This window comes from Acomys russatus, chromosome 20, assembly GCF_903995435.1.
Source record: "Acomys russatus chromosome 20, mAcoRus1.1, whole genome shotgun sequence".
Classification (NCBI taxonomy): domain Eukaryota; kingdom Metazoa; phylum Chordata; class Mammalia; order Rodentia; family Muridae; genus Acomys; species Acomys russatus.
The window spans coordinates 60,537,561-60,562,556 of record NC_067156.1 but is presented as its reverse complement, the minus strand read 5'-3'; the positions used below and the strand labels follow the sequence as shown (position 1 = coordinate 60,562,556).

Genomic DNA, 24,996 nt, shown 5'->3' with positions numbered 1-24,996 from the left:
ATGATGAATCATGCTGGATTTGTGGGTGGGCTTTGTATAGGTGTATGTTTTCATTTCCCTTGGGGTCAATTGTACTGGCTGGTTTTATGTCAATCTGACACAAGCTATCATCATCTGAGAGGAGGGAACCTCAATTAAGAAAATGCTTCTGTGAGATAAGGCTGTAGGCAAGCCGATGTATAAGACATTTTTTAATTGAGTGATTGTTGGGGAAGGGCCCAGTCCATTGTGAGTAGGGACACCACTGAATTGGTGGTCTGCAGTTCTCTAAGAAAACAAGCTGAGCAAGCCATGAGGAGCACGCCAGTAAGCAGCACCCTCCATGGCCTCTGCATCAGCTCCTGCCTCCAGGTTCCTGCCATGTTGAGTTTTTATCCTGACTTTCTTTGATGTTGAACAATGACATGAAAGTGTAAGGCAAATACCCTTTCCTCCTTAAGTTGGTTTTGGTCATGGTGCGTCATCGCAGCCACAGTAACACTAAGACATTCCATGAAACAGACTACTAGGTTTTGGATCGATTCTACTCATAAAAATTTTCTTGTCCTATGGTCCAGCTTTTTGGAGGCTCATTTTAACCATTTCATTGAAAACTGCTCTATAAGCTAATTCCATATAATGGTTTGATATGATGTCCATCTTGGGCAAACATTAAGTGCCCTGAGGTGGGACCCTGGCCATGGGTTCTTCTTTCTCTTTAAGTTTAGCAGCAACACTGGGAATGGTGTCTCTTACTTGACAACTTTATCTTGTTAGTTCATTTTTAGTTGACGGGCATAGGTTATTTTTACTTTGACAAGTATATTCAGTATGGAGTCCACATACACTCAATATGGAGTGAAGGAAATGCCCTTTCATCTCCAGTACCTCAATTTCATTAAAAAATAATGCTTCCCCCCTAAACCCTCCAAGAAGCTCTGTAGCTGCCCAAGTCTGTGAGTCTATCCATCTTTTCCCTGCAGGGTCTCTTCCCCACCTGTGACAGGTGTGAGGTAGCTATGATGGGAGCAAAGTCCACTCCCATCCCAGACCAGGGTGGGAGGGATATGGCTATGTCCTCAATGCCCCAATCCACCTGATCAAGCCCCTCTGGCACAGGGCCTCAGAAGATCCTGCAGCGTCACCCATCCCTTAAGACTCAATCCTTTCACTTGGCCCCTGGGCCACCTTAGGTGCACCAGCTTTACTGATCACTGCAGTTCAGTTGCAGATTCCCTGTTCTTTAAACGTGTATGATTTACTTCCAGCCAGCCCAGGGATTTATAGGAGACATCAGCATCACAAGGAATGTAACATCCGCCCATTACTTATCCTGCCATGTGCTAAGATGACAGCAGAGCTCCTCAACTTCTGGTCTGCTGTAGCAACCCGCTTACACTGGCTGCACGTTCAGAAGCAGTTCCAATTTTACGCCCCACCAAGGAGAAGAAAAGAAACCTTTTCTGCCTTTTATAATTTTTTTATGTATTCATTTGTGCTTTAACCCACTGAGTCCAATTAGTGCCACCCATATTTGCACAGGTGCAGGATCAACCAGATCTCCACGGCCAGTCCCCTAGAGCTAAGTGATTCTAGATCCTTCACCAGCCATCAACTGTCAACAGCTCCTCAGCTAGGACCTGCGTGGACCTTCAGGGGCACTCACCCCAAAGTACTTTTAAACTACTTATAACTGATAGAACAGTGTTTTTACTGACAAAGAACAGCAGTAATTTTATTGTAAACATCAAGCAAATAAAGTGTTTAGGAAACTATGATGCTTCTGTAGACTGGGTTACCTTTGACCTCTGCCCCTCCTCCCCATAGCTACAGAGAAAGCCCCCATCTTCTCCCTGAGGGGCACCCCAGTGGCTCCATCACTCCGCTCAGCACCTGCACTACCAGCTTCCGCTCCTCTGCCTGAGCTCACCATCCTGCTGGCTCATTCCCATCAGCACTTCAGAAACTACAATTATTTATCTTAAGACAAACGGTAGAGGACAGACTTGGGAGTAGAGACAGACAGAGGAGGTACAGGCCTGGTCAGGGACTGTGGCTGCAGCCCAGGGGAAGGCCGACGGGAGACCTGAATCACATTTCAGAGGTGAGACTTAAATGGCATTTTCCATCTTCAAGAATATGCATATTTTAATAGCTTTTGACTTGGAGCTGACAGCAAAGGTAACACTTTAAACAAAGTGACAGGCCAGGGAGATGGATATTTCCAGCAGGAGAATCTCTGGGCAGTCAGCTCACTAATATACAGTTGCTTGTCTGTCCTGACAATTTCAAAATTCCAAGCCTGCCAGTCAGATACAGGGTGGACAGGGAAATGCACAGGCAGAGGAAAGCAAAGACCACATCCATCTAAACCCCAGCACTGGCCCTACATGTACAGTCCACATACGGGGACAAGCAGGTGCACCATGGGGGAGAAGTGTCCCCTGCACGGTGACCCTGTTTGAGCAGCCATCAGTAGCAACAAGGCTGCAACATGCTTGACCTCTCCGTAGACTGGCCGTGCTGCAGCTGAGAAAACTCCCCACTGAAGGAGCGAATTAGACAGTGTGCCTAGGGCACACTTTGGAGATGACAACTAGATACTCATATCCACCCTGGAGTCCAGGCACGAGCCACAGAGATACATAGAACTAGTGGAGGAACAATGAGAGCCCGAAGTGGGAAGAGGAGTCTGATTCCAGACCCGCCCCCTCTACCCCAGCGCCTCAGCACTCCACAGGTTAGCCTTAACAGAATAGCTACAAGGCAAGGGAGAAATAAGAGGTCAAAAACTAAAATGCAGAACCAATGTGAGAGTTACAAAGAAAGCTAACAATTACGCTGTGTGCTGCATACTGCCTGATGGGCTTGACCCGTAGACACACAGCCCTACCCTACCATACTACAATGGGCTCCATACCCCTGACCAATGCCCATGCAGGGACGTGGTGCTTTTTTCCAACTCTGTTTGTGTCAGGCAAAAGGGGGGAAACCCCCATAAATGCATGTTTCAAAATGCTCCTGAGGCAGAGGGCTCAGTAGAGAGTCATTCACTAGGTTGGAAATTTACATGTGGGTTTCTCCTCCTCCTCTATCAGAGCTCCAGATGTTGATTGTCCTCAGGGCTGTCCCTGAATGGTAGCTTCCTCATTCCCAACAATCTCCCTGCTACACACCATCAATTACCAAGGTTGGATACAGTGGTGGTTTGAACAGGTATGTCTCCATTGACTTATAAGCTTGAATGCTTGGCCCATAGGGAAAACACTATTAAGAGGTTGTTGGAGGAAGTGTGTCACTGTGGGGGTGGGCTTTGAGGTCTCCTATGCTCACGCTATGCCCAGTGTGACACACAGCCTCCTCCTGCTGCCTGTGGATCAAGATGTAGAGCTCTCAGCTCCTTCCCCAGCACTGTGTCTACAAGGATGCTGCCATGCTTCCCACCATGATGATAGTGGACTAAAGCTCAGAAACTGTAAGCCAGACCCAATTAAATGTTTTCCTTTATAAGAGTTGCTGTGGTCATGGTCTCTCTTCACAGCAATAGAGATCTAACTCTAAGCCAGGTGCCACCCATAGGGCAAGAGCTCCCTGAATTGCACTCTATGTTCAGCTTTGGATTTCCAGAGTAGGGGATCTGGAATATGACGGCTCCCAAATAAATCCCTTATTTTTTCTTCTTTCCTCAAGAGCTTCCTCTTCCTCCTTCTTCCTACTTCCCTGGTCTCAGCAGACAGAATTTATAACTGACCAGTTTCCAAAATAAGGAACACAGGCCTGTACCCAATTGGTTAACAGCGTAGGGGCTGGAAGTGTGGCTTCCGGGTTCATAGGATCTCTGTCAACCGGCCATGTGCCTTAGAGGTGGGTAATTTCTCCATGGTCCTATGGCCAACTCTATAAAGCTGTGGCCATGTCCTAATGTTGATTAAATAGCGCTCATCTATCCCTTAGGATAGCAGGGACGTTCCCTCTCATTATCATGCATACCAACAATGTGGGGAAATATTTTTGAAGCATGTTAATATGCTTTTCTCTCCCACATTTCTTTTATATGACATTCTCCTTTTTCAACTCATGACATTAATCTGTCTCAGAAGATTACGATTTTTATAGTAGGAAGACAAAGATGAATGAAGAGTGCCACAGAGTTCAGTCTTTGATGACCAAAATAAAACATTTTGGTCCCGGGCATGACTGTCTTGAAATTCTGCCAGCTGCTGTGGAGATGGGATGTTTCGATGTCTATTAATTTCTACTTAGCTACCGTGAGCCAAGTCTGCAAATTCAATAAACATCATGGCCACAGAGAGTTTGGAATGTGGCATGATATTGGTCCCACTGGGTGAGGGGAGCCGGAAGGGGGGATGGAACAAAGGAACCGTCACTACCTGTTACAGCCTTTACCCCCAACTTCTCAGATTTAGAACAGGTTGGGGGGTGCTACAGGACAGCCTTACAAAGGCAAACCTTGGGGGAAGGGTTCGATTCGGCTTTGGGGCCCTCTGGTTTGTGTGAGATAGCAGAACAAGGCTATGGAAGGCAGTGCACAGTGAACCCATGGGATGGGCTAGGAGATGTCAGGGGTAGAAATAGTCTCTGTCAAAAAGACAATGTTAAACAGGGTGTTTCTCCTCAAGAGCAAGGGATTGCTCTAGTCCTATGACTCTGCTAAGGGAGCACCTCTGTTCTGTCCTTAAAAAAAGAAAAAATCTGTTTCGGCAATTGACCACTAGGGTGCTTAAGAACGCCATCATTAATTCTAAGCACATCACTTCATCAGATCAACTCTCCAGCAGAAAGAGGGTCAAAAAGAACACAAAGCCTGGATTATAACAAAGATACGGCTACTTAGCTATGCTGCAAGACAGCCTATGAGCACAGCGGGCCCACAGCATACTCTACAGCATTGCTGTGCCAACCAGCATCACATGCGACCGGAGTCCACAGACACAAGTGCATTTGGGTCAGCTTATGAGCAACCGCCCTAAGTATCTAGCAATCCAACTCCCAAATGTCCAGGAGAATGGAGCAGAGCCACAGTTCTCCGTTCTAGTCAGAATAAGTCTCAAAGTCTAGGTCAAGTGTGAAAGCAACGGAGGATGGGATAGTTGGAAAAGGCTGGACCGTACACCCAATAAAGCCTGTCAGAAGAGTAAGCTATCACACGGCAGATGGCAGTGGGAACAGCAAGAGTTAAAACTAAATGGTCACTCCCAGATGCTTTATAAAGAGGCAGATGCTTGGGCAGGAGTGAGTAGCGAGGAGCCAGATGCCTGTCCACCTCCGAGTGCTTCCAAAGAATGGAGCAGCAGAGTCCAGAGAGAGCTGCAAGTTTCTGCCATGCTGGATAACACACGCCAAAGAATGAAGATGCTGAAGAAGAAACCTTTTGTCCCAGATGGTGTGACTTCAAGAGCCTTCCCTGTCAGGAAGAGACACACTCCTCACATCCTGTGACCCACACCAACTCTCTCTCTCTCTCTCTCTCTCTCTCTCTCTCTCTCTCTCCAGGATAAAATATAAGAGCCTCTAATAAATGTTAAGAAAGTAAAATGAACTATACTGGGAAAACGACAACCCCACACAAACGTGAGGAAGAATCTCTGCCGAGGGCTGCTGAGCTAGAGTTTGTACGTGCTGGGTAATGATGATGGATCAATATAGGCAGTGACAAATGGAATGGCGCTCCGGGAGCCCAGTGACCAAAGCAGAGTGGGCATTGATCCTGAATGCCCCAACCGAAGAGCACTCCCCCACACCTAGGACAGCTAAACTCAAGGAGAGCTGCTTAGTTCACACTACATCGGCAGGCCTCCAGCGATCTCTCGGGAACACTAGCTAGTCTCAGCCAGGAAAGGTCGGAAATCAGAAGAGTGACTGGGCGCTCAGGTTTCCTCCTTTTCCCTCTTTTGCTACTGGGTTCAAGGCATAATCAAAAAAGAACTCTCATCATTCTATGTATTCTTGATGTTTGCTCTCGGAAAGAAGGTTAATTCCCTTTTTAACAAAATAAATTAAAAAAAAAAAAGAACATCAATTTTAGACTAAGTCTTCAATCACAAAGCATTTTATTCTTTGGTTCTGGGAATGTGGAAAATGAGCGAATTAATTTCTGTCATCTTTTGGCCTCAGGTGTTGCTCCTTGGGCTTCCTGTACCATTGATCTCTAACATGGGTGGGAGACCGGACAGACATAAATAGCATTTGTTGTTTTAAGCTTGTCCCCGGAGGTTTTGGAGGACACACACATGGACTGCCCATTGGCCACACTATGCCACCTTTCAGTCTTCCCAACCTACTGCTCATTCACAGAGGACTCTCACATCTCAAGTCTGGGATAGCTGGGCCAAGCGGGCAATTTCAGCACACTTCTCAACCCTGCCACAAGACAGCATCAACAGATGCCCGCGCCCAGACTCTGCTGAGTAACAATCTTAGAATGAGGCCTGAGTTTCAGTAGTTCAGTCTTCCCAGGGGATTCTTCAGTGCAGCTACACTGAGACCAACTTCAATAGGTGGGGCAGCTGCTAAGATCAGAGGATCTTCCATCTAACTGGTTTACAAATTCTGAGACCTTTTTCTTTGCTCAAAACATGCCTTTGGATCATGACATCACATGCTTTTGAGGTGTCAAAAGCAACCCAGCGGAGCATGAAGGCTGAGGGGATGCTCAGAATCCATCACAGGGAGTCTGTGAACACTAGCGCTGAATATCATTACACATTTATACATATACAGATGATATTTCAAAGTTTAGTATGTTTCCCACACATAACTAATTGGAGCATCCTCACAACTCTAATGTACTAAAGCAGTTTGAAGACCACAGCACTGACTACAACTGTAGTCCATCCTCCACTCGTGAAGAGCCATTCTCTGGCTTCTGCCATAGGCTCTGGCGTCTACCACGGGTCTCAGGCAACAGCTCTCTCAAGATACTGGCTACAGGCCAAGTGGACGACCATGCGGTTCCTGCACTATAAGAGATGGCTGTTCCTTGGATCAATCTTAAAAGATCGGCTCACCCAAAGGGTGGTACTGCCCACACTCAGACACTGCAGCCAGGATGCCTGGGTGCTCAAAGTTCAGCTTCCCAGCTCAGTAAACTGAAATGTTTTGCTGTTTCATGTATGACAACAAACACACTTAATCATAGTACCATGCCACCCTGCACAGATTAAAATCAGAATTGTAGAGCCAGGTCTGGAGGTATATACCTATAATGGCAGCACCAAGGAGGACTGAAGCAAATTTAAGGCCAGCCTCAGGGACATAGAGAACAGCCTGGTTTACAAAGTAAGACTGTCTAAACAAACAAAAAACCTAGAACTGGAAAAGTTACTCGTGGTTTCCAAATAGGAGCATATGAGAAAGTATGCAAGAACTTGACTGGGCACATATAACTGGCCAGCCATGGATGGCTCTTCATGCATTAGGCTCAAAGTAACATAAACTCTGAGGCTGCCAGGCAAGGGATCCTAAGAAAGTATAGCAATTTCTTCTGAATTTGAACATTCTATCATGCAGAGGCTGCTTACAAATGAAGAACTAAGCAAACGTACAAGTCTCTTGAAGTTCCTAAAACTTACAAGATCCACAAGGTCCCTTCCCTAAGCGTGATAACTGCTGAAGGGAGGAGACTCTCAGAAGTGTAGGATTTTCAGACAACCCCAGGGATGCATCTTTTGTGAGCTGTCACCCATGCTGAGGGTGGGGACTGTTTGAAGATACAGCAACCTTTGAGTCATCCATGTTCCTGTAAGCAACCTTTCACCCACATTCCTACAGGTGCCTAAAGAAACTCATTGTTTCACTGAGGTAGGCTTAGGTGGAATAATTTCTTTGGTCTACTATTGGTGCCTGATCTGGGATGAACAGATGTTTGTTCAAATCTCCCACAGGATAAGCCACGTAACACCAATTCAATTTTGAATTCTTCTCCCAGTATCATCTCCTTTAGGACACTGCGTTATCATGACATATATCACACATTACTAAACATTACTATCAGTAGCATGGACCACCATTCCTCCCATTCAGTGAATGCCCTCGGCTTGGTCACGCTAAGTACTTGTAGTTATCAACCTGCTTAATTCTAAGTAGCATAAGCTAAACATTATATTGACAAAGATGCACCAGCAACTACAGTGAGGTGAACCTGCAGGGCTTGGTTATTACCTGGACCCCTGCAACACACACACACACACACACACACACACACACACACACACACACACACAGTCGTAATCTGAAAAACCAGTTGTTATTCCTGTCCTTGGGACCAGGGATTTAGCCACCTTGCTCCATACACCTTTTTTTTTTTTTCCCCTACTGCACTCAGGCATGTCAGCACACACACTTCGCAGCTGCTCTGTCTTCTGGGATATAAAGGTGAAAATATGTAGTTGAGAAAGAAAGAGTGGTTAACACTGCATGAAAGGCATGGCTGTGATATAAATAGAAATGCCATTCCATTCTGTAAGACTTCAGATTCTATTAGCTGTTTTCACTGAAAAACATTTCTGACACCTTGAAAAAAAGAAATCTTACTTACATGTCACCACCACTATTCGTTTCGGGGGGGGGGGGTGACAAACTTGACTTTGACACTAGAAAAGGCTATATAATGAGACTAATATGGGATAAAGTCAAGAGCTCAAGAGCCCACCTCTGTGTAGCCCAACCCAACACTGGGCTCAGTCACTTCACACATTTGAACCCTTACTGCCTTGCCGGAGCTTGAGAAGGCACACATACGTGTGTGTGTGTGTGTGTGTGTGTGTGTGTGTACAACGTACATACACACATACCATACACACTCACACACTCTTGTTGTGCTCAACAGGGTAGCTGAAGCACAAGGCAGAGGCAGGATGCTGACTGGGGTCTGTGCTACTTACTGCACCTGCTCAGGACAACCCAGAGCACACCTGAGCCCACGAGCGAATGCACAGGCTTTGGAGGGACTTTGGATTGTTTTAAGTTCCTGACTCATGTCTTGTTCTAGCAGATTAAACGAATGGCATTTGGAAGCAGACTAGAAATCAACTGGCTGTCCCCTCTACTTAGTGGGGACTCATCAAGAGTAATACATTCTTGTGTGCACACGTGGTGTCGGAGACCGAATCCAGAGCCTTGAGTACGCTAGGTGCGTGTTCTCACCGGGTGAGATCTCAAGCCCTTATTCTCAATTGATAAAGAGCCTAAAAGAGATTCAACAAACCTGCACACGTACGAAGCTAGGAAGGTCACATCTGTATGTAAATGTAAAAAAGATACACTCAAGGAATCGTAGAAATTTCAGGCATGGAATATACCAGAGAATCCTGATTAGCGCATAAAACAAACAAACAAACAAACAATGGCACAAGCTCGGGGAACAAGGGCAACAAATCATAAGGTGCTTAGAATTTACAGTCACAGAAAGTGTCCATGATGGATTTTATCTCAAGAAACTTTTTGGGAGAAAAGGAAGTGTTATCATGAACATGGTGGTAGTTATGCAAGTTGCATAAATGAATCAGAATATGCCAAGCTAGATGCCCAATATATATATAGTTGCATTATATATGGACATTATAGCCAGTCATTTACGACTGAAGCTGTGACCCCTCCAGCCGTTGAGTGTGAGCATGGTTGAGAGGGGGTACAAGTTTACCTATCACAAACTCACTGGAAAACAAGGCAAGGTGATGGCCTAGAGTGAACATGTTGTGTCTCCTTTCCCAGAGATCCGGTGCAGGAAGTAACTTTCTCCCATGTAGAAAACCTAGTGCACAGATGATGAAAAGGGATGCATCCGAGAGATGGGATGGTCACACAACACCCAGAGGTCCTTGCTGGACAGGCCACCTGGCATTCTTAATGCCATGCAGTCAGGCTGGAGGCACTTTTCTAATCTAATGTGCTATAGTGCTCCAGATAAAATAGAGACCATCCGTGAAGTATCTTGTAAGTATTTCCTTGTGATTTGGGATTTAACAACACAAAGGAGACACTGCAAATGTGTCACTGTTGAAGAATATCTGCATCTTCTTGGGGGGAATCAGTGCACAGCATAATACTCAGGACATGTATTTAAAATCATGCACAATGTCAAAAAAGAACTAAAGAGCTGCTCTGGGTCTACTATCTGGAGGTCCCCCGGCACCAAGCCCTAGTACAGCCAAGAGTATTGCTTGCAAAGATAGAAAAGCAAACAAAACTCCATGCAACGATCAGTGTCAACCAAATCAGGGTTGTGTGTTACTATGGAATCCAGCCAGTCTGTGCTGCCCGCTTACTACGCTCCCAGTATCTCCTCCCTCATACTCAGCAGCAGTCCGTGATGCGATCTGTCACCTTTAACATGTAAGCCACAGAAACTACGAGAGCCATCAACAACTGTCTCAGAGGCAAGAGCAGCACTCTCAAAAAACAAAACAAAACAAAACAAAAAACAGCACTGTCCTTAAAAGAAGGCATCTTTGAAGCTTGGGAGGAAGGGAGAGGGGAGTGCCCTTCAACACTCGGTCCCTCGGCAGGGACAAGATCACTAGGATGGGAGCCTAGATCCTCATGCACACAAGTGCCTCACAGCGAAACTAAACCTATCCCTGTCCTGGTCCACTGATGACGCTCTCACACTAAGAGAAGATGAAGGCTCCACCAGGAAGCACTTTATACCCCAGACTTCCTAGAACCACAACAAAGAAGCTAATATAGATATAAACAAACAAACAAACAAACAAATAAAGCACTTAATACCCCGGATTTCCAGGCACCACAACAAAGAAGCTAATAAAGATTAAAATAAATAAGATAAACAAATAAATCAAGCAACATATTGTTCAGTATAAAAGTTGATCTCAAAGCAAGCTGTGAATTTGGCTTACAGATAATTGTGCCAGTTTCTTACCCTCAAACCATCTCAAGTTCTCCCAAATCTGCGGCTAACAGAGATGGATGCTGCCACATCCCTAGTCTCGCTTCATGCGCACAAGAGTACGCTACTTCAGTGACCACAAACTTGTCAGGTCTGTCATTTCTAGCTCAGAGATGGAGAGCGCACAGCTTCCCCCCCCCTCTCCCGTTGGGCCCTCATTGTGCAGAGAGGAGCCAAGGTGTAAACTCTCAATGGTCACTGACAACAGAGGAGTCTCCCATCACCACTGATGGCATCATCCTGGTTCGTGCCCGAGGGAGACTATCCTTTGCTTTCTACTGGGGGGCGCTTTCTCACGTGGACACTCCTCTGGAAGGCTTTCCCATTCTCTCCCAACTCTCTGCACTGCGGGGAGCCAAGCTAAGCATGATGTTTCCTCTCAGGAGCCTGATGAAGGCCTTGAACTAGAACACAGGCTTTCCCCTTCCTGGCTCTATCTCCAGGAAGGCAAGGCTCCTGCTGGGCACTGCCTGGGCTCTGCCTCTGCCCGGAAGTCATGCCAGAGGTACACACGGCTTCACTCCGCACCCCCGAGTTCCAGGCACTGGCCATTCCATCCCTCATTATTAGTCACGCCTTGGCAGCACTGAGCAGACAGATGGGGAGTGCTGGGTGCTCAATTACCTTGGCTACCTGAGCAAACAGACTGGCTGTGCAGTGTTCCTAATCAATTTCAGGAAAGCAACTCAAAAAAACATAAACAGATTTTTAAAAAAGAATCAGATCCCGCTAGTTCAGGAACATGACCATTCCCACCCATGAGGCTGGGAAATGCACCTAACTAAACTCAATGCAGAATCTGAGGTACTTCTGCACCTCTGAGGAAAATGTCTTCTTCAAGGCCCCCTCAGTGTGGCCTTGGAGGCCACAGTCCTCTCTGTTTTGGCAAGCTCATGGGAGCAGCCAGCCTCAGGAAGTGGCATGCTTCCTGGCTCATGCATGACACTTTGAGAAAATCCATTTGGCTTGGATTCAGACTCCACCTATCTGATTTAAAGACCCTGGAGCAGTGTCCTGAGTCCTAACCAGCATCGCAGGGGTACTGAATCATGTGTGACACTGTGATCAACAAATACATCAACATGTTAGTTATTTTTGTACACTCCTAAGCAGCAATCCCATGTCTCGGGGTCAGTGAGTGGCACAGGAAACACTGGATCACAGTCTCACTGTTCACTTTCTGCTGTCTGCATAGGTAGGTGAGTAACTCACGACAAACCAATTTATTTCTACAACAAATGAGTCTTCTCACGAGAGAGCATTCTTATCCTGGAGAATGGCACCACAGCAGAGAAGGAAAAGGCCATTATGTAACAAGACCCGCCAGAGAGAAGCTGTTCTTCTGAGCAGCACATACATCGCATCGTGTTCCTAGCCAACAGCTAAAGCACCCCCGCCGCTCCAGGCCAGCACTTCACAGACAGTGCTTCATGGAACATTGGTCCCCTGAGAGAGTCTATGAAAACAGTTTTGTGCCTAAATATGATTTGGAAACCCAGCAAAATGGAGCTCACTAGTGGAGACTCGGAAGATATCCACAAAGGCTGAGAGAAGCTCTGCTGTGGAGGTGTGCACCATACCCCACCCGCATCTGACCACCTCTGCACCTCTTTAACAGTAACAGAGCACTTGGCTTATTCCAGCGACCAAAGCTCTCCACAGCCCCGCTTGCCTGGGCTCAGTCATGTAACTCACACCTTCCTATGGACCACCACGGAGCTCAAAGCTGCCTGTGAACTGTGCCCTGACTGAGCATTTGTTCAGTGTGGCTCTAATACTCCTTGAAGTCATTTCATACTACGTACTCAACCTGCTGCCCTACTGGAGTCTGTTCATCCTTCTCAAACTGCTTGGCCTGTTTAAGCTTAATCTGCCTTCAAGAGAACACTGTAACCAACATTGCTTGGCTTGGATTGCTCATGCATCAGCTTTTACAAATCTAACTGAATGCCTAACTTTAATCTTAAATTATGTACACTTCCATGGCCTTAGCCAAGTTTGTTTTATTTTGTTTTGTTGGTATGTGTGTGTGTGCGCACATGCATATGTGTGTATCAGAGAGACAGAGAGACAAAGACAGAGAGAGAAAGAGGAATGGGGGGGCATTATGGTAAGCATCTGCTAAAAGCAGCCAACAGGTTAAAGCAAAACAAACATCCCACACGTGTTGTAAATACATGTTTGTATGCTGGCTCTGTATGCAGTTTAGTGTGCTATTCTGGGTCAATTTGGGTCAGTAAAGCAGCCCCCCTTATAAGATTCTTTTATATTTCTGTAAAAAATTCCTTATTCCTTTCCCATATCATGTTTTCTGTGCTGTTCAATAAACACAGAGCAAATCCCTTTGTTAAGGACAGGACAAGTGTACACCCAGAGACAGGATAGACACAAGCACCAGGGAGTGACAGAACAGACACCTGTAACAGAGATTGCAGATAGGCCAGTAACCACAAACTAGTCAGAAAAATGAGAGGGAAGAGGAGAGTTAAAAATCAGGATTTGTTTTCAGTCAAACTATCCCAAGAAGAACTTACTCCTTAATGCAACAACAATATAAAACCTTCGATTGGTCTGCAGCAACTTCGGGAATTCCTAAGTGACACTGAGAGCCCAGTCAGTGACATCCATAAAAGAACAAGGAGAGAGATCTGTGTATCCCTGCACCTGCTGTTGGAACTCTGTGTTTGTCAGTTCAGCACCACGGAACTCCAACCTTCTGTCCCACAACCATAAAGTATCATCTATCAGAAGAGGTCAGACCTTCAGCATCCTCAAACAAAGCAACTGCATCTTCCTCAAGCACAGGACCCTGGCCAGGCCACTCTCAACTGTGACATACAAAGAATTGCGCAGTGACCCACACAGGCCTGTGGGCTGGCTACCACACCACACCTTCCATCTCCCCATACCAACCATCAAGGGGTTTGTATCAATAAGCAGGGAAGTAAGTAAGGGGCACCTAGGTCAAGCCCTAGAAGGCGAATTTGGAGCATGGCGAAGGTGGCAGTCACATGTTTTAGACACACAGTTACAGGTTGTTGTTCACTAGATGTTTTGGCTCTTTGATCACTTAGACTGAACCGTTCTAGTTGCTTTCTCTAATGAAGGAGATTTTATACGCGGATCTGTGTGATAGGAATATTATAAATTAGTAAGGAACCCAATAAAAGTCCTCTCATGGAATATTTAATTGGGCTAAAATTTACACTCTGAAACTCACTGAAGCAAAGACCTCTTGGAGTAGGGCTCTCCTCCTACGAAATCACTCACTCCTTGAAAGTCCACCCACCCAAAAGGCTTTGCAATGTTGGGGCTCTACAAAGACATTCTAATTGCAGCAAGAAACATTTAGTCTGCAAGGATCCAGCACCATAGAACTAACTGGGAAATGCATGTCCCCAGGCACTGATAAAACCACCCTCCGCACCTTGTATCTGGATAGATTTAGAGCATCACGAAGCCTATTCTCTGGTGACACAGATACACACCTAGTGTTTAGAACACACACACACACACACACACACACACACATACACGGGGGGGGGGGGGGGGGGGGGGGCAGGCTGCTCAAGCACTCAAACAGAACTCCTCTTCCAGGATAAGAAACTGAAAAGCACTAAAGGCAGCTGCTGTCAGTACATTAAAGACGCAGTCAGTTCTGATTTCCACCTGCAATGCCTGCTGCCCCAAGAAGCTGTGAAGGAGTCCTTGTTTCTTCAAGACTCTCCAGTGAGAGGATGTGGGCAGGGCCGCACTAAATGAACGGTGATGCCACGAAGTGGTTCTACAGTAGCAGCAAGGAGGGGAGAGAAAGCCAAGAAGCGGTCAGGGAGAGAGAAATTCAGGGTGTTGTTCCACTGCCTAAAACCTGAAATAAATCTAAGCAAGCTCTCTTCTCCAGATACACCTGGGGGGTTTCTTTCCAGAGGCTTCTTGGGTCCCAGTGTCAGCACGCTGTGAGCAACGGCAACCAGGCAAAGCAGACACTCCCCTCTCCGCCCCTTTCTCAGGGAGCTCCTGAGCTGAGCCGCTGCTCACCTGGCCATCTGCTTGTAGGCTTCTTCTGCCACAGCAAAGATGTGGGGGTCCATGTCACCCATGTTTTGGCCACTGTAGGCGTAGATGACATCTTGTCCATAGATGGGCAGCTGCTCGTAGGGGTTGATGGCGACAAGCACAATACCTGTGGACAGACGAGATGTCAGCCTGAAGCACCAACCCCGTGGACTACAGTCGCAGAGCAGGAGGGGGAGGAGGGGGAGGGAGGAGGAGGAGGATGATGGGGAGGAGGGGGAGGAGGGGTCTAACCGTTTTACTACATAAAGAATTATCTCTGAGCTTCCATGCCAGGCTCCTGTGGTGAAAAGAATGACGAGAACACAGTCCAGGCCTCAGGCTGTCCAACAGGACCAGAGACACACCAACACTCAGAAGAACTCCTCGGCTGAGCTCATCAAATAGACGCAAAGTGTTAGGAGGGTTAACTTAAAACTCCACATAAGGATTAAAATCCAAAAGAGACATTTTCCCCAATTTATACATGAGCTGTTTACACAAAGAAATAAACTTGAGGACAGCACAGTTTTTCTGTCTTAAAGTCTGATAGTGACCCCATCAGTGACTGCGCACACTGGGTGCTTTGATCTCTGTGTGCCTCTCTAGCATCTACTATACAGTGGGGATAACATACACAGGGGCCTGGGATATCCTCAAGAAAGCACAGCCACTGGAGGCAAGGAACGCCAGAGTACGCATGGAAGCCTCTGTTCTATTAGCCCACACCCACGTCTCTGCAGCTGTATCTCACAACATCTGCATTGCAGCAGATCCAGACATGCTGACTGAGCAAGGAGGAAAGCCTGTTAGGTTTTAAATATCTTTTATGAGTAGGTAAGGCAAGTTGATAGCATAATGTACAAAGGGGAAAAAAAAAGCAAATTCCATTTTCGGGACACGACAGCAATTGTCTTCCGCCCCCCCCCCCCCCCACCAACTGTCGTGAGATTGTATTCGGGATATCCAAAGACCCATGCACTAAGGCAGTGAAAAGAGATGACTTCTAGTCATCTAGAGAAGGAGGGACCCTGCCGAGATCGGAAGTCTCCGTGCTGTGTTCCTTCCTGGTGGTCCAGCGGGAAGAGAGACACATGTACCCTTTTCAACATAAGTTTGAAAAACAAAAGTCAGAACCCTGAGAAACCCCACTAAAGACAGTCACTGGGAGAGCACCCCAAGCAGGCTTCAACTGAATTCACACAACGTTCAGTTGACACTTTAATCTCATGTCCTGAGGTCACTAATTTTCTCACACTGGGCCCCTCCAGAGTAGAGAGGGGTGCTTCCATGATTACTGCAGTTTCTGGGTGGCATTGGGCTCTGCCGGGAGCTGGTGGGGTACCAGATCAGCTGAGGGACCTCTGATCCGAGCAGCCACTGAGGTGACTCTGGGGGGCGTTCCTTGAGATCGGAAAGCTGATGGCCATTTAGCTCCTTCTCCTAAAGCACCTTCTTATTGGAAAGAGGTTTTCTCAAGTTTCTGATAATCGCTATTTCTTCTAAATCAATTGTCACTACTAGTTGGGGGTGAAGGAGCTTTTGAAAAACCATTCCTTCTTGGCTCTAAGACCTAGCAAAGCAGCTCAGCCAAGCCTGCCTACTAAGTGGCCAACCCCAAGGCCAAGTGGAATATAAAAGTGGACAAGCCCTCATTGTTTATTGTTTTCCACAGACAGCTTCTGGAACAGAGACAGATAGACAGACAGACAGACAAACAGACAGACAGAGACAGAAAGGCAGAGAGAGAGTCAGAGACAGACAGAGAGAGGGAGAGAGATTAAAATTTGGGCTATGCACACAGAAATTTCAAAAAAATTAATTTCAGGACTGTCTGTTTTAAGTATTTGTTATTGATTTTGCACATTGCTTGAAAACTCTTCAAGCATCACATTTTTACCTGGGCAGTGAGAACACCAGCAAGGAAAGCAGCCCTTTCAAGCAGAAGGGGCAAGCCAAATTCACGTGGTAGGCATGCTTCAGAGTCAGGATGCCATGACCGGCCTACTTCTCTACCAACTTCAAGCAAGAGCCTAAACCACTTTCCCCAGTAGCTGTGCTCACCTTCCCCAGCAGCTGTGCCCATCCTCCCCAGCAGCTGTGCCCATCCTCCCCAGCAGCTGTGCCCATCTGCCCTAGCAGCTGTGCCCATCCGCCCCAGCAGCTGTGCCCATCCTCCCCAGCAGCTGTGCCCATCTGCCCCAGCAGCTGTGCCCATCCGCCCCAGCAGCTGTGCCCATCCTCCCCAGCAGCTGTGCCCATTTGCCCCAGCAGCTGTGCCCATCCTCCCCAGCAGCTGTGCCCATCCTCCCCAGCAGCTGTTCTCACCTTCCCTAGCAACTGTGCCCATCTTCCCCAGTAGTGCAGCTGCTATTACCATCACTGGCTATAAACCTCAGTGGGTCTCTTATGAAAAGTTCATATGCACAAGGGCAGCCCCATGATTCTTCTTTCATTCTGAGATAAGGTTTCACTGTGTAGTCCAAGCTGTCCCCAAACTCACAGAGATCCGCCTGCCTCTGCCTCCCTGAATGCTGGGATTAAAGGTGTGCACCACCATGTCCAGCTAAACCATTATTCTTAATGCTTCAGTTTTGTAAGTGCAGGCTAATGATGAGCATCACACACACACATACACACGCGCGCGCGCACTTACACACATACTCTACAGGTGCCCACACTTACCACAATAAGTGTAGATGTGATTGGATTCCAGGAAACGGACCTTTAAGTTATGCAAAACTGCAGGCTCATGTAGATGGCTGAGGGCAGTGAGGTCATTTTCTCCTACTAAGATATCTGGATTCCGCAAGAATGGCACCTGGTTATTTTGGACATCAATTGGGTATTCCCGGATCTAGTGAGAAGCAAACAATAGACACAAAAGAGCACAGTTATGAAGCATTTTGGTGTCCTATCTTTTTGGCTGGGACCACTATCCTAGCAAAGTCCTACGACGTAAAGACAAGTAATGTTCTAAAGGTAAGATGAACGCAATACATATTTTCCCACATGTTGGCATAAGGTTACTGTGTAATTCAAATGTTGATTTCTGTCCACACACACACCCATATCTTGTTGTTATCCTTCTTCTGAGACTCTCCTGCCTCAATGTTGTATAAACACTGCTCTCTACTTGTCCCCTGCTATGCCAATAAAGCAGCTTACTGCCAATTGCTGAGCAGAGGAGAGAATAGGGATGGACTTCCTGCCAGCCAGGGGAGGAGGAGTTAGAAGAGGAAAGGGGCGTGAGCCACAGGCAGAGGTCCAAGAGATATCAGGAGAGGAAATGGATCAGGAAATCTAAAACGTCTAAGTATCTCTGGGGTGTACCTTGGGAGGAAACCAGATTAGCTTAGAGGGTTAAGAATAGAGTGATAACTGCTCAGTTATTGTGTTGTGAAGCTTATTATTAAAGATAATAGAGTCTCAGTTATTTGTGTGATAGCTTGGTTAAGACAGAAACTGAGAAACGAACACAGTTTTATAAAAATGACATGGACACCCATAAGACACCCATGTGAAACTTTGATTATATAATCCCAGCAAATCGAACGCAAAAGACTGATACAAGAACCGAGGAAGCACAACCAGATTTAAAGGTAGCCGGCTGCTTAATAAAGAGACTCTGGGCTTTACATTCCAGTTAACATGGGAGGGCTTTTTCTCTCCAACTAGAAGACCTTCCTAGCCTGGCCTCATCTACTGCAGGTGTCTCTGTACTTGCTCTGTCTCTTCTTTTTTTTTTTTCTTTCTTTTTATTAAAAATTCTTGATACAATATATTTTGATCATATTTCCCCTCCCCCAGTTCCCACCAGAACCCTCCCACCTCCCTACCTATCCAACTTTATCATGCCCTCTCTTTCTTTCTAATTCTCTCAACAAACAAACAACAAACAATAACAACCACCAAAACACTAAAAACAAATGAACAAAACCCCATTAAGATTAAAAAAAAATGCTCAAGGAAACAAAAGTACACACACACACACACACACACACACACACACACACACACAACCCTATGCAATCCATTTTGTGTTGTCCAACTACTAAAAAGCATGGGTGTGGCTGATAAGCCCACTGAAGCAAACTGAGTTTCCCTTTACCAGCTGGTTTCAATTGCAAGTAGCTCCTCAGGGGTGGACCCCGTGTCCACGCCCCCTCTTGGTGCCTGGACTTATGCAGCCACTTCCTTACTAACTCCTTCTAGCTCTCTTCATGCTACTGATGCCCTGTCCCTCATAAACAGCCTCAAGCCCAACCACTCACACACACACACACACACACACACACACACACACACACACACCGCTCGCTCTACAGCCTACCTACAAGTTCTTCCAGGACAACAATGTCTCTTTGGCCTCAAGTTCAGTGGGAATCTGAGCCAGATCTGCATAATTAGTGCGTTGGGCTGTTTATCTGAAGGTCAGATCTCAGAGGCAGGAGGCAGGCTTGCTGTCTTGCGTGGCTCAGCATTTGAACTGAGTGCTCAAAAATAATTATTTGGGCAAACACATGTAATTGCAATATGTAAGTTATGAAAGGCAGTTTAGAGTTGGAAGTTTTGGACATTTAAACTACAGGAACGAGAGTATTGTTGCCTGTTTGATGAAGTGGTAAGTTCCTTACCAGCTGGTAAGGACCAGCTGAGAAGCTTTGAAAGTTTTCTGAGCACAATTTTGTTTCGGGAACTCTAAAACACAGCCTAAAAATTGGAAAAAAAATTCAAAAACGTTGATACAGATGACTTGTGGATTACATCAAGACTTACTAACCTAACGCCAGAACGTCACCCATCAAGCCTCACCAACATGCCTGCCGAAAGACAAGCCAAACAAGGATGACACCAACAGACACGCTGAAGAGGATGGGAAAAAGACCACCAGACCTCAGTGCAGCAGCTAAGGAACGCTGAGAGAGGAAGAAACAGTCTGTCCCAGGGAAGAGCACACCAGCTGGTCATCACCCACAAGTAACATTCATGGACCGAAGAGGGTACATTTAGGAATATACATATGTGTGTGTATGTATATATGTATGTATGTATGTATGTATGTATGTATTTATTTACATATATGCACTCAATAACAATGAAAAGAGAGGCTGTAAATTTGAAAGAGAGCAAGAAGAGGTGTTTGGGAGGGTTTGGAGGGAGGAAAGGAAAGGAGAGAATGAAGCAATTACATTATAGTCTCACAAAAAAATTAAAAAAAAATTTTTAAGGCAAAATGTGATTAACACCAGGAATGTGAAAGAAAAGAAACATAAATATATGTATGCATGTTCACATACATGTATGCAGACATTAAACTTTCCATCTAAATTCCTGCTTGTTTGAATGTGTTCAGTGTGTACACATGCTTTGGAGTCTTTCTTTCCTCCTCCTCTTTTTAAGAAATCGCTCCATGGAGCCCAGGCTGCCTTTTAACGCACTGTGTGCATGAGGGTAGTCTGTACTCCTCACCACCCTTCTGCTTCAGCCTTCCAGGCATTAGCATTATGGGTGCACATTGCCATGTCCAGCTCATCAGTCTCAAGAAAATACACCAGAGCTCCACCTTCAGCAGGATCTGTGTGACCAAGTATAAGGTATGGTGAAAAGCCACTAATTAAAATATTATGGCTATTCGAACTACAATTAGCTATAAATGAATATAACAAAAGAACTGAAAGACAAGCACATACAGGGATTTGTATATTACACTAAAATTGCAATTAAATAAATGGGTAAAAAAAAGTATTTCATTTAACATTGGTAAATAAATTAGAAATATGTTTAGGGTAAAAAAGAAAAAAAACTAAGCCACAGTTCTACTCTTGATTTAACACAAATTATAAGTGGTGCCAAGAGAAAATTAAAGCCATGCCCCCCCCACAATAAAAGGAAAGATGAGCAAACATTTTAAGTTTTTAGGGATAAGACCTTTAGAAGGACACAAAAGCCAGAAACATGTAGCAAGTGCATACAAGCTTTAACTGTAAATAACTTCAAAACAGCCACAAAGCATACCGTTTACAAAGACAAACTGAATAGGGAACAGGTTTCTATATCATATGACAAAAGTCAAGAAGAGACCACCCCAACAGAAAAGTGGATTCAAGAAACAAATACAAAATGCAAAATAAGAACTACTAACCAGTTACAAAAGACTTCAGATTTAGCCCGTTTAGGTGTAGTGTGGGGAGTGCGTCTGTGATCTCAACACTCTTCAGAAGACAGAGACAGCATGATTCCAAGTTCAAAGTTAGTCTTCCAAGGCCTTTGCCTCAGAGAAAGCAAGCCCACAGCACTGGCAGTCTCCCATCACATAAACCAGGACCTGCAGGTACTGTCAAGACCCTCATGGGAGTGAGGGCAGCCCACTACACGTGGGGAGGCCGCTGCCATCTCTCTACAGAACAGCAGGCAACACGCGCTGAGAACCCTGCTTTAATATGCTCGCCCTCGCCCCAAGGCCCAACAAGATAACCCCACCAGCGAGCCAAGACAAAGACGCAGGACGGTGATGCGGGTTAGGGTGGGAAGCAGCAGGGATCAATCTGGATGGCTGGCAGGATGGCTGCCAGAGGACCCCAGGGTACTGTTTTAAAAAGTGTTGAAGAATGAATTCTTTCATACTCCACAACTCTGTCTAGAATGACGCCTCCAAAATGCATCATTATCTCTGTTAGTGTGACTTTTGTGTGTGTGACATGTTCTGTTGGATTCTCGCCCCTGTCCAAACTCCTTTGGAGATAGAGTCTTTACATGCCCTAGCTGTCCTCAAACTCACAGATCCACCTGACTCTGCCTCTCAGTGCTGGGAGTGAAGGCACGCACCCTGATGCCTGGCCTGTTGAGAATTCCCCGCCCCCCCCCCCACATTTATCAATGTCCCTTTTCTGTCCTTGAAACCTACATAGCAAGCTTCCTCCATATAGTCAACTATATCCACATGCAGATGCTACAAATATTACAGAAGGTGGGAACAAAGAAAACAGGCAGTGCTAAAGGTTCACTTTCGGCTCATTAAATTCTGGAGTTGGTAGCTATACGTTTTCAGAATAACATATCCCAAATCTCCAGCTTCTGAAGAGGAGCAGCTTATTTGAGCTACAGAGTTTGGAGATTTTAGTCATGATCAATAGACTCTATTCCTTTTTAGCCTAAAGGAAGGCAGGAACTTGTGGCAGAGAACAAATGTAGAGCAGAGCTGCCGGTCAAGGGCACTAACTTCCCTCCTTTTTTCTTTCTTTTCTTTTTTTTTTTTTTACATAAACTTTTTTTTATTATTAATTCATTCATATTAGATCTCAAATGTTATCCCATCCATTGTATCCTCCCATTCCTCCCTCCCTCCCGCTTACTCCATACTCCCCTACCCTATGACTGTGACTGGGGGGGGGCCTCCTTCCCCTGTATATGCTCATAGGGTATCAAGTCTCTTACTGGTAGTCTGCTATCCTTCCCCTGTGTGCCACCAGGCCTCCCCATCAAGAGGACGTGGTCAAATATGGTGCACCCGAGTTCATATGAAAGTCAGTCCCCAACTCTCCACTCAACTGTGGATACTGTCCTGTCCATTGGCTAGATCTGGTTCGGGGTTCGAAGTTTACTGCACGTATTGTCCTTGGCTGGTGCCATACTTTGAGCAGAACCCTTGGGTCCAAATCCGCCCATCATAATGTTCTTCTTGTAGGTTTCTAGGACCCTCTGGATCCTTCTATTTCCCCATCTTCCCATACTTCTCTCACCTGGAGTCCTAATAGGATGTCCTCCCCTCTGTCCCACTTTCCTGATAAGTGAAGACTTTCATGGGACATGCCCCTTGGGTTAGTGTCCAGATATAAGTGAGTATATACCATTTGAGTCTTTCTGCTTCTGGGTTAACTCACGCATTATGATCATTTCTAGTTCAATTCATTTGTCCACAAATTTCGGGAATTCCTTGTTTTTGATAGTTGAGTAGTATTCCATAGTGTAAATGTACCACAGTTTCTTTATTCATTCTTCTACTGAGGGACACTTAGGCTGTTTCCATGTTCTGGCTATTATGAATAAGGCCGCTATGAACGGGGTTAAGTATATGTCCTTGTGTGCTGGGGAATCTTCTGGGTATATTCCAAGGAGTGGAATAGCTGGATCTTGAGGAAGCCTTATTTTCAGTTTTCTGAGATAGCGCCAGATAGATTTCTAAAGTGGTTGTACTAGTTTGCATTCCCACCAGCAATGAAGAAGTGTTCCTCTCTCTCCACATCCTCTCCAGCATGTGGCGTCACTTGAATTTTTGATCTTAGCCATTCTGATGGGTGTAAGATGGAATCTCAGAGTCGTTTTGATTTGTATTTCCCTGGTGACTACAAACATTGAGCATTTCTTTAAGTGTTTCTCAACTAACTTCCTTCTTAACAAGCCTTCCTAAAGTTCGAGGAGCTTCCTAACAGTAGTGGTCAGGCCTTCGTGGTGCATTGGCCTTTGTCATCCGCTTAGTTAGTGGTTTCCAGTGGCTCTGCCAGACCTCCCTCCTGGAGCCCTCATCCTGTCCTGTCCTTTGATTTTCAAACTGGAAAGCCTTCCCTCAGCCCAGTGCCTCCCCATCCCAGGACAATGGGTCTTCTCTCAGAAGACCTTGCCACACAGCAAGAGATGATCACATATGACTTTCTGGGGTGGGGGGGAAAGATCCACAGATAAGTAAGTGGTATTGGTCACAGAAAATTGATAAGGAGTGAAATGCCCAGCACAGCAGAAGGGAGGTAGGAATTGCAAAGTCAGCACCACAGATTCTTCAGCTTGCGGTGTCTTAAGAATAGATTTTTCTCCCCCCGTTGACAACAGGAACTTGAATTTAATACTGCTACCAGAGGCCAACTCTCACAGCTAATCCTGGCCTCGGAGGGATTCACTAAATATTTGTAAGCCTACTACACAACATATGAAGAAAAGTTTGCCATACAGAACAAGCCTCTTCAGTGTACTCCTACAGAGGCAAGGCTACAGCGCGCCTACAGCAAAGACACCGCTTCCTTGTGCTGGCAGTGGGGTAGAGGCTGAACAGGGCTGCAAACAGATTGATTCTTTGCATAGTTATTTAAATATTCAAGATGACAAAAGTGCTACATAGATTTAAATCACTCCCAGTACAGGGCATGTGCAGGGTTACAGCCGCAGGGTTTCATGCTTTCACCCCAGGCCCACACACTTGGTTAGGCTGAGATGCACCACAGTACAGGGAGAGCCTGTCACTCGTTGCCAGTCTCATTTCTCCACTGCACCCACTCACAGACGCGCACCCAGGAAGTGCTCACTATGGCTGCTAGGCACTTCATGCAAACTTAGTTGGAAAACAGCACAAGAAAAGTTCAGAAACAGGAAGTCCTCTGCCAGTAGAGGGCAGTAGTGGAGCAGTTTGCAAGGGAGGTGGGGACCAGGAGAGAGCACTTGATAGCACTGAGCTCTGCTCTGGTCAAAGCTGCACTTTAGGCCAGAGAGGCTGCACTCATACAATCCGAGGTTAGCATCCATGAAAGGCCCAGCGCCAGAGAACCAGGCTAAGTATCAGCACAAAAACATGTTATGCTTGCCTTGGCTCTAGGGAGAATCTTGAAGTTTGCAGGCAAAAAACAAAACAAAAAAACAAAAACAAAACAGATGACACTCTCCTTTTCTCCAGAGAAGCCACCATCTTTTCCCTGGCTGCACAGCAGAAACATAGGCCAGTGGAAAAAGCACCAAGCCTGCACAATTCTACTTATATGAAGAACCCTGTGCAGTCTGTGGCAGAAGGTAACATAGTGGCAGGCAGTGAAAGGACTGTGGTCAGTGCTGGGGGTGTGGGGGGGTATGTGGGGGGGGGGGCTCTCCAGTTTTGCTACATGGAGAAGGAACATGATGACAGCTGCTCTAGTGCAAATGACACAGAATTGTCCGCTCAAAAATGAACCACATAGCTACATTTATAGTGCATGTTTTACTAGAAGAAATAACTGAGCAAAAGTGGGAGGGGCATCTTAGATGAACCGTGAGAAGCCGGAGGAGGCTGTTGGCAG

General features: G+C 46.0%; 1 protein-coding gene across 2 annotated transcripts in view; it reads right to left on the bottom strand.

Annotated features, from left to right (window-relative positions):
* Myo5b (myosin VB) overlaps positions 1–24,996 on the bottom strand; it is a 291,060-nt gene that overhangs the window by 146,300 nt on the left and 119,764 nt on the right. For both annotated transcript variants that reach the window (XM_051163654.1, XM_051163655.1), the window contains exons 3-4: positions 17,645–17,816; positions 14,945–15,089 (exon numbers count right to left, since the gene is read on the bottom strand). In XM_051163654.1, coding sequence (XP_051019611.1) covers positions 14,945–15,089; positions 17,645–17,816 — 317 coding nt within the window. The remainder of the gene's footprint in view (positions 1–14,944; positions 15,090–17,644; positions 17,817–24,996) is intronic.